The sequence below is a fragment of the Penaeus chinensis genome, chromosome 37, assembly GCF_019202785.1.
Source record: "Penaeus chinensis breed Huanghai No. 1 chromosome 37, ASM1920278v2, whole genome shotgun sequence".
Classification (NCBI taxonomy): domain Eukaryota; kingdom Metazoa; phylum Arthropoda; class Malacostraca; order Decapoda; family Penaeidae; genus Penaeus; species Penaeus chinensis.
Genome location: NC_061855.1, coordinates 2,715,096 through 2,725,095, shown reverse-complemented (window position 1 = coordinate 2,725,095; position 10,000 = coordinate 2,715,096). Strand labels below are relative to the sequence as shown.

Genomic DNA, 10,000 nt, shown 5'->3' with positions numbered 1-10,000 from the left:
AGAGAGAGAGAGAGAGAGAGAGAGAGAGAGAGAGAGAGAGAGAGAGAGAGAGAGAGAGAGAGAGAGAGAGAGAGAGAGAGAGAGAGAGAGAGAGAGAGAGAGAGAGAGAGAGAGAGAGAGAGAGAGAGAGAAGAGAGAGAGAGAGAGAGAGAGAGAGAGAGAGAGAGAGAGAGAGAGAGAGAGAGAGAGAGAGAGAGAGAGAGAGAGAGAGAGAGAGAGAGAGAGAGAGAGAGAGAGAGAGAGAGAGAGAGAGAGAGAGAGAGAGAGAGAGAGAGAGAGAGAGAGAGAGAGAGAGAGAGAGAGAGAGAGAGAGAGAGAGAGAGAGAAGAGAGAGAGAGAGAGAGAGAGAGAGAGAGAGAGAGAGAGAGAGAAAGAGAAGTGAGAGAGTGAGTGAGTGAGTGAGTGAGTGAGTGAGTGAGTGAGTGAGTGAGTGAGTGAGTGAGTGAGTGAGTGAGTGAGTGAGTGAGAGAGAGAGCTTGAGAGAGAGAGATTGAGAGAGATTGAGAGAGATTGAGAGAGAGAGAGAGAGAGAGAGAGAGAGAGAGAGAGAGAGAGAGAGAGAGAGAGAGAGAGAGAGAGAGAGAGAGAGAGAGAGAGAGAGAGAGAGAGAGAGCAGTAAGAGAGAGAGAGAGAGCAGTAAGAGAGAGAGAGAGAGAGCAGTAAGAGAGAGAGAAAGCAGTAAGAGAGAGAGAGAGAGCAGTAAGAGAGAGAGAAAGCAGTAAGAGAAAGAGTGAGAAAAAAAAGAAAAGAAAAAAAAAGAGAAAAAGAGAAGCGAGAAAAAGAGAAGTAGAAAATCTGAGAGAAAAAACAGCAATAGAACTGAAACCATACTGTATATACTATACTGCCATCACCATGTAATAATTCTGTCTCATACAATACATATAGGATGTGACAGGTACATTAGTTCCCCTAAATATGCATCTTGCCTTTTTAATGATTTACTAGTACACATAAGTATGTTAAATCATGTAGCTCAGCCTCATTAGAGTGAAATCTACAAGCGAAGCTCACACATCAATCGTTTTTATGATGATAATGACAATTAGAGATCAAACAGATGAGATTTACTTTTCTCTTGAACCTCTGGCTTCACTGCGGGTTTTTCTTGCATCCAGTCTTGTATTTCTAAGGGAAAATGGATTAAGAACATTTAAACTAAGAAACTAATCCTACAGGACACCATACGGTTTCCCAATTTAAGTGCCACTCAATAAAAGGGTTAAATTGTTTACAAAAAAAATGGGTTGTCTGAAATAAGAAAGTAATAAAGCATAACAGCTCATGTTGCAATTTATACTTAAACGACTGCATAATAATTAAAAGGAAATTAACATTAACCTTACAATATAACACCGTAAAGCACGCTTAAGCACAGGCTAGAACATATAATAAGCAAAACAAGAACACAGAAACACATAGCCTACTCGATTAATATCTACATTCGTATCTGTTTATTCCTAATGAAACAAACAAACAAACAAACCCACAGAAATTTTAGACACCTTATTCCAACAGCTGTCACTATCTAGGCAAAGTGAAATAATGAAAATTACCAAGTAAAACTATTAAAACTTAAAAAATGTGTCACTTCTAGATGTGAAAAAAAAAAAAAAAAATATATATATATATATATATTTATAAATAAATAAGATAAAAGTGATTAAAAACTTATCCACATCAATAATTCACAAATATGTAAAGAGTATGTGAAAACAAACAAAACAAAAACAGACCAAACAAATCTAAAATAAATCCAAAATCCTGTAACAAATAACCCTCTACAAAAAGACAAATCAGCCAAAATGAGAGAAAAAGTCCTTACCCATACTTATAAAAAAAAAACATAGAGCAAAGAGAAAGAAAAAGAGAAAGAGAGAAGATAAAAAAAAAAAAAAAAAAAAAAACAGACAGAGAGAAAAAGAAAAGAAAAATTTCCTCACCCTTATCCATGCAGAAGATTCTCGTGAAAGCCAGCAGGCCGGGAGAGATCGGATGCAGCCCTGGGATCAGCATGAAGGAGCCGGAGGAGGGCAGCCCCAGGGAGGTCAAGAGCGCCACCTTCTCGTCGTGCAGTGGGTCGTTCTTGCTCACTCCCAGCTTGATGGCGAGGCTGTCGTTTTCATTGCCTACGTGGGAAAGGAGGAGTGAGGGCGAGTGCAGATGGAAACATGTTTGTTGGGATGTTGATGAAAAACTGGGAATTAGTGCCTCCATTTAAACCCCAAGTTATTTTTTATGAATAATACTAATGACAGCATAATGCTTGTAGATATTACAACACCTGGTTCAGTAAGACAATGCAAGTTATATTCTGCATCTTCCTTTACACATGCACAGAAGAAGGCAGGATTTGGGTCTTTACAAAAAGTACGCACCTATTTCAACAAAGCCATTGTGTAGGAAGAGTTCCACATTGTGTCGCTTCCCATAGTAGATTGTGAACTGGTCTCCCTTTTTGAAATCCTTCTGCGCTAGACACACGCAACAGTTTTTCTCTTCATCATAGTCTGTAGAATACTGCCAACCATAGCACATTGTAAGTGGATAGCCTTGGGGAAGAGCAACTCAAAAAAATATATACACAGTGTGAACTTATGATATAGACATATTGAGTAAAAACTCTACCAAAGCCACATTCATGATTAGAAACAGTTATGAATAAGAATGTATATCTTCACAGCGCAAGAGAAGTATTTGACTTCTCAACCAAACCTTCTTCAGGAATATGAAGATGAAACCTGTCAAACACATCTCTTGCAATGTGAAGATATTCATAACTTTTTCTACATTTGTCAAAAGGAACACTGTTCTTACACCTAAATCCTCTAAAAACTTTTGTGAAAATAAAGTTCTTTAATTCTCAGCACGAAAAACAAAGACAACACTGCACATACAATTCCCTGTTCATGATTGCACATGTCCCAGGCTGGGATGAGAGCCAGCTGGCCACTAGCCCCTTTGGTCGGGACCCTGTTCTGGCGCGTCATGATTGTCGAAACGGCCCATCTGGAACAGCAAGAGAGTAGTGTTAAGAGGAGCAAGGTAGACATTGCCCAGGAAGGTCCCGTTAAGGCTCAACAATATAATACCTTTGTTTTGGCATATTTGTGTTTTTTTCTTGTTCTTCCCTTTGTTATTTCATTTACAATTTATTCAGCACGAATCCTACACAAGTAACACCATGTTGGGGAAAAGGAATTATTGTAAAAATAATAAGCTTGAAACTACATTACAATATTAAGTCTAAAACATCAATACAGTTTTGAATGTATAATAGTACTATTAAATTGTGTTTTTCATGTTTCCATAGGAATGCTATGGGGTAGGCCTTTAAAAAGACATTATAAGCAATATGCAAATTCTTGTCAAGTTTTCAATTTTATATATTTGGTTAAATCCTGCATTTCACAATAAATCATACACCAGATAAAACTACTTAAATTTGTTATTCTAAAGAGCAATATCTGACAGAATTTCTATATCATTATGAAAATAATCACAAAGAAGGTGACTATATTATAAAGTACACAAAAATATATTGTCTTAAAGGCATTGAGGCACATATATATTTTAGGCAAGATTTCAGGATTTAATTCAACATGAAATCTACTGCTCTTTCACTCTAGAACACACACACAAACACACAAAGGCAGTCACACATGTATGAACAGAGAGGAAATATGAAACAAAAGCTTATATTCAAACAATTTCTGCTCGTCTTGATTTTTATAATAAAGGAATTTTACTTGTTTTTTTTAAAATTCTGATTGATTAAATATGGTGTTTCACTTGCTGTAATTCACTTATGATCACAAATTACCCTGGGAAAATTTTCAGTAAAATAAGTGTGTGGAGTGGATACCTTGACGAAAAGTAAGACACTTTTCATCTATGGTGATAGGTTCGGTTATCTAAAATAAGGGAGATACAGGACAGAGAAGACAGAAGATGGCCCCTTCATTTTCTAAGTCCCCTGCCATGTTTACCTTGCGAGGATCATAACAAATGTGACGCGTAACTCATTACTGCGATCAATCAAGTAGTCCATGTATTGCTACGAGAAGGCTTATTTTGTCATTACTAGCGTCTGTTTTCCCGAATTCATGTATGTAATGCATTATTCTAGTTTTATTATACTTCTTTTACGTCTTTTGGGAGTTATTTACGCTATTCTGAACAATAACCTTGTGCGCATGCGTGTGTTCACCGGGAGATTGACAGGTCGTCCCGGCGGCCATTCAGTGAAAAACACCGGTGAGAAATGTTTCGTTTTAAGTGCTGCGTCGACTCCGTGTCATTTTTAAAGTCTTTTGGTGGATATACAGGACAAATGGACATTATTCTCAATCAAAGCCTGATATTTGAGCCCAACAAGTGCCCCAAATGCCGAAAAAAGTGATTAGAAACCAAGCAATTCTGACAGACGGAAGCGCAGAAAAGTTCGATCTCTCGGTTTATAAAGGTTTGTGGTTTAACCCTGGGGCTAGGCGTATATACTACTAAGGGGGTCGGGGGGGCGTAGCCCCCTGGCTAGGCGTACATATGACCACGGGGGTCCAGGGGGCGAAGCCCCCTGGCTAGGCGCAATTAATACTACGGGGGTCCAGGGGGCAGAGCCCCCTGGCTAGGGAATATATAGATCGTAGTGTATAAATCCCACAGGGTTAGGTTAGGTTGGTTTATTGGTTAGGACGCATTATACGATTACCACAGGGGATCTGGATCATATGAAATCCCGTAGATTTTTTGCTTTGGTTCCCGTAGAGTTTTTCAAAAACTGGCGCGTCGGTCCGTAGACTTTCAAATGTGGCGGCAATGTCCGTAGAGTTTCATTTGCCGATTTTAAGCGTTTTTTGTGCTTGTTTTGCACATTTCTGTTCTCTATTTTGCTTATTTCAGCCTGTTTTACCCCGTAATTTCCCTGATCTACTTCATGCCCTCCCCTGCTATCGGGACTTATCAAATCACATCAAGATTGTCGGCTGGAGAATCCGACGGAGGTTATCATCAGATTCGTTCTCATCACACGAGGACAAATCTGATGATATAAATATTGTAAGGGAAGACCCGATTGTCATATTCGGAAAATTAACCTTACCCTGGAACCACATCTATATTTATCACTCTGAAATAATTTTTTTTTAACAACATCAACAATCTATCACTCCACCCAACGTTTCCTTATCTGGGGCCCAAAGTCACCCGCGAACGACACTCGCCTGTAAGCGTCGAAGGTGAAGTAATCCTTGATTGGCCAACTTCGCGCCTCCGGTAATGAGTGGAGTATCCGATAGAAGTATGAGTACTGGCGTGCAATGTTCCGGAACTGTCTCACTGCTTCCTCTGCAAAGGGTTATTTAGCTTGGTAAGGAAAAATGATACATTCAGGTTTCTTTATGGTCATGTTCTTTAGAATGTAGAAATGAAAAAAAGAAATATAGAAATAAATTTATTTAAAATATTACAGAAAAAGCATGAGAACTTTAGAAATGACAGAAAAGTGCAAATGTTTCAGAAATAGCAGACTGTGTACCAGGACTTCAGAAATGAAAGAAAAAGCAAAAGAACTTAACAAATCTTAGGGAATGCATGCTAGCTCAAGAAATTACAGGATATGAGAACTTTTGAAATAGCTGGAAAAGCATGGTTCACAAAGGACAGAATAAAAAGAGAAGTTGACATTGTGAAAAAGAAAGGTATATGGCATTCAAATATTTCCAGCATGCCAATTATATCATTACATCAATGTGCGGAACAAATTCACACTACACACGCAACCATCATATCTCACAAATGATCATCTTCAGCCCTCACCTAGTGCTGGTGAGCCCTTTAGGCCGAGGATCTCCTCTTGAGAGAAGTACAAGGTGGTTGAATATGAGGCTGGAAGGATGCGCAGATATGGCTGCCAGGGTGACTGGGGGTTCACATATTCTCCTAGAACGTGCAGTGCTAACGAAACATTTCCCATGTGTTGCAAGATGGGGTCACGTTCTATCAAGGGACCTGTTGATACATTCATAAATAAAAGATAATACATAACACAAGTACTTCTTAGTTGGGGAACACAATATTACTAAGCCCATTTAACATTATAGATAGACTACCAACAGAATAATTACATAAGTTAAGACCATGTAACTCTGATGTTCATTACACATCCTGACATGTGAAACACTCTCAAATATCATTCATATGCTCCAATATTTGCTATTATATGGGACAATGGAATGCCTCTCAAAGAACCTACCATGACAGGACTCACTCACTCACTCATCCACCCATCCACCTACTTACTCATCCACTCACTTACATACCCAGATTTACCAGGGGATGCAAAGGAGGTGTTCATCCCTTAGAATTCATTTCAGCCTCCTGTAATTTTTCAATAATAGCCACTGTATCTCTGACACAATGGATTCCCTCCCAAAGAACTCACCAAGGTAAGACTTTCTTGCGGTGTCCTCTGTCATCATGGCTTCCAGAGGCACGTCGATGACCTCCACCCCTTGTTGAAGGTCCTCGGTGGTCATCAGGCCGAAGCCCTGCTGGTCGAAGTCGCTGATCTCCACTCCACTGATCTTGAATGGGTGTAAACAAGGACGTGAAAGCACACAAGGACGTGTAACACTTCAAAATGAGATCAGAGGGAATGAGGTATGAGACAGAGAAAGAGGTTGTGAAATGGAGAAACTGAGATAATGATATGGAGGAAGTGAGAGAATGAAGGGGGAAAAAGTGAGAAAATAAAGGTGAGAAAGGTAGATAATGAAGGAGAAAAAGGGAAGATTAAGGAGAAAGAAAGAGTATCAAAAGGGAGATGAGACGATATGAGAAGAATAGAAGAGGAAGAGAAAGGAAGAAGACGATGAGACAAGAAGAGCAGAATAGAACAGAAAGAGGCATAAAGATAAAACAAGAAACCAAATGAGACAAAAGAGAAAAAAATGGAAATAATGAGTTAGCAAATAATGAGAAAGGTTAAAAGGGCACACTGCCATTATAAAATAATAATAAAACTAGTTCAAAAGAAGGTAATATGGCATTGCATGATTCAAAACAATGGAAAAGGATATTTCAATGGAAAAGGATATTTCAATGAAAAGGTCACTTTCAAAGGAAAATCTAAGTTGGTGGAAAGCAAAAATCACACTCTCCAAACAAGATGAAAATCCCGAGACTGAACCAACCTTTACACCTTTCTCCTTGAGCCATGACATGAAGGTTGGTATTTGTTCTTCACGCGAGTATGATGGAAGCAGGACATCTGTGACAAAAGAGAAAATGGAAACAAACAAATAATAACAAATGGAGCAGAATAGCTTTCAGAAAAGATATGAAATTGTAGTTGTTTCCACACATGAGCACGTGCTACACAAGTTGATTCACACCATTCAATGACACTTTGCCATTAACCCATTGCCGACAGGCATGCCATGCCAATGCCCACTGTGAGTTTACTTACTTGATTGTTTTAACACATAGATGGCTACACTTGTACTAAGCCACCAATGAGCTATTTACGAGTAGTGCTTGCCTTGCCAGTTCACTCTTTTCTTTAATTTTTGAAAATATTTTACGTCATCTTATTTTCCTATTACTGATGTTTATAACATTATAGTAATTATTATGTTGATAATATAAATAACACTATTGATATTCATAGCACTAATAAAAAATAAATTTTCCCGCCAATTCAAGGAAAGGTGAAATCAGCACAGCATTTTCCCCATTTTTTTATTCATTTTCCCCAGCGGCAATGTTTTAAGATTTAGATTTCTGGAATTATGAGGAATAAAAAAAAAAGAAAAAAAAAAGTTTTAGATGTAAGGGTAAACTTTACAGATATGAAAGAAAACCAAAAGAAGCAAATTCAGAGATGTAGAAGAAGAAGAAGAAGAAGAGGAAAAAGGAAGAAAAAAAATTTATATAAAACTCAGAACATTAAAAATTAAATGTTTTAACTCTTCAACTACATATTTCTGTAAAATGGACCTTGGTATCTATGTCCCTGCCTCAAAACCTTAGCAGGAGACAGAAATTATAGTTATGATTACTAGCCTTCTTGGATCCACAGCCCTCCTAAGCCTGTGCCCTGGCCTAAGGTAGGAGGTCACCCAGAACACACCTAGGATAACAAGAGGAGATGCTAGCTTACTGTCGTGATGCTGTAAAGGGAGTCGCCATATCCAAAGGCTGGAGGTATGGGTACTTTCAAGTGGGTATTATATATTGTTTACAAATACTGATATTTGTGTTAGCAGCAGCAGGGAAATCCAGAAATGGTTATACTGTCCTGTCCAAGTAATATTTGGTGCTGTTGTTATCAGCTGATCACTCCATCAATGTAGATTATACCCAGAGCATATTGATGGGTTTTTCCCACACAGATCCAAGCCATTTCTTGGGAATTACACACAGTCAGATGCTTGAGAGGAAATCGAGACACACAGGAAGACATATTTAGTATACTATCTGTGCATATGACTTGAGTAAACAAAATTTTCCAGTCACTGAGGCTAAAACAATGGCTCTGAGAGGCTGCAGTTATAACATGGAGTAGGCTGACAGCATGTGGCATGTATCCTTGCCATCCAGTATCTGGGCTCAAGTTCATTACAGCAAGAACAGATACCTATCATTAATAAAGATTTAATACCCATCTATGTACAGCCTATAAATCAGAGTCTTCAGTTATCTAATGATATCTGTTATCTATTGTGCTACATGCTTGGTGTCATTTCTTCTTTGTCTTATCATTATTACTTGCCAAAAAAGAAATAATGAATACTCTTCATTCAAAGACAGTGCTGTCCTCAAAAGATGGCTCCACAAGTACTTAACCAAACCACAACAGATTTATGTTCTGTCTCCTGTAGCTTTTTGTGAATTTTGTTACATGCAGATGGCTCCACATGCACTCAGCCGGCAAGTAATTTATCAGGAGGCCCTAGTGACCGATCTTGATTTCCCCATTCCTTGAATTGGAGGGGAAATGTTTTTTTTTTTTTTTTTAACCCAATGCCGCAGGTACCATGCCCACTGTGAGTTTAGTTTATTAATTGCTGGTACACACAGATGGCTCCAAAATTGTTTACTCACAAAGGAGTCAATTACTAGTACTACCTACCTCACCTGTTGACCCATATCCTTTAAATTCTGCATGAAAAAAAAAATTAAAAAAAAAAGGCAAAGAAGCAGAAGAAGAAAAAGAAGGAGATGGAGAAAAAGAAAAAGAAGAAAAGAAAGTAGTACTAGTAAAATTCAAGCAAAATAGAAGTAAAATGAACATGTAAATAAATATAAGCAAACAACAAGTCAAATAAAAGTAAATAGTGAAGAAAACATAAGTAAATTACGAGGAAAATACAATCATCGACCTACCCTTCTCTAAATTCCTAATATTTTGAATTAGCTGGAAGATTTCTGTGTATTCTGCCCACTCCTGAGCTGCGTTTGGTGCCGTTGCCGACGGTACCTTCGTACACCCTGGGGAGAAGAAAATCAATCATTAAATTAAAACACCATACTAAAACATACTATTGTAAGGCCTGATATTATCGTAACAGTCCAACAAAATGCGCGAACGACACTCACGTTTGAACACCTCGTCTACTAAGGCACTCAGCTCCGTTCTGGTCTGGGGTAAGAGCTTCACGGGGCCTGTGACTTTGCTCCCAGACTTTTTGGCGTTGCGTTTTTTACCCATTGTGCTGGAAATAAGAAGTACTTTTAGGATGTGCACATTTATTTATATACCTTTAAATATGTGTGTGGTGTGTGCGTGTGTGGTGTGTGCGTGTGTGTGTGTGTGTGTGTGTGTGTGTGTGTGTGTGTGTGTGTGTGTGTGTGTGTGTGTGTGTGTGTGTGTGTGTGTGTGTAGAAAAAAAATAGATGCATTATTCAGTCACTATTTCTGGATTTTAATCTGATTTTAACTTCTTAAAGTTGTTTTCTTCAATTCTGGCTTTTAAACTATTTCTTTTTTGGCTTTGTA

At 38.3% G+C, this 10,000-nt stretch overlaps 1 protein-coding gene across 2 annotated transcripts in view; it reads right to left on the bottom strand.

The window, feature by feature from the left end:
• Positions 1-10,000, bottom strand: part of LOC125045652 (actin-histidine N-methyltransferase-like) — a 16,033-nt gene that overhangs the window by 4,108 nt on the left and 1,925 nt on the right. Inside the window, exons 2-11 of one of the 2 annotated variants that reach the window (XM_047643059.1) lie at positions 9,601-9,716; positions 9,388-9,492; positions 7,194-7,270; positions 6,443-6,584; positions 5,818-6,009; positions 5,223-5,346; positions 2,898-3,009; positions 2,379-2,520; positions 1,944-2,129; positions 1,072-1,128 (exon numbers count right to left, since the gene is read on the bottom strand). In XM_047643059.1, coding sequence (XP_047499015.1) covers positions 1,072-1,128; positions 1,944-2,129; positions 2,379-2,520; positions 2,898-3,009; positions 5,223-5,346; positions 5,818-6,009; positions 6,443-6,584; positions 7,194-7,270; positions 9,388-9,492; positions 9,601-9,712 — 1,249 coding nt within the window. In that variant the 5' untranslated portion in view covers positions 9,713-9,716. The remainder of the gene's footprint in view (positions 1-1,071; positions 1,129-1,943; positions 2,130-2,378; positions 2,521-2,897; positions 3,010-5,222; positions 5,347-5,817; positions 6,010-6,442; positions 6,585-7,193; positions 7,271-9,387; positions 9,493-9,600; positions 9,717-10,000) is intronic. The other variant, XM_047643060.1, reaches the window with a different exon arrangement.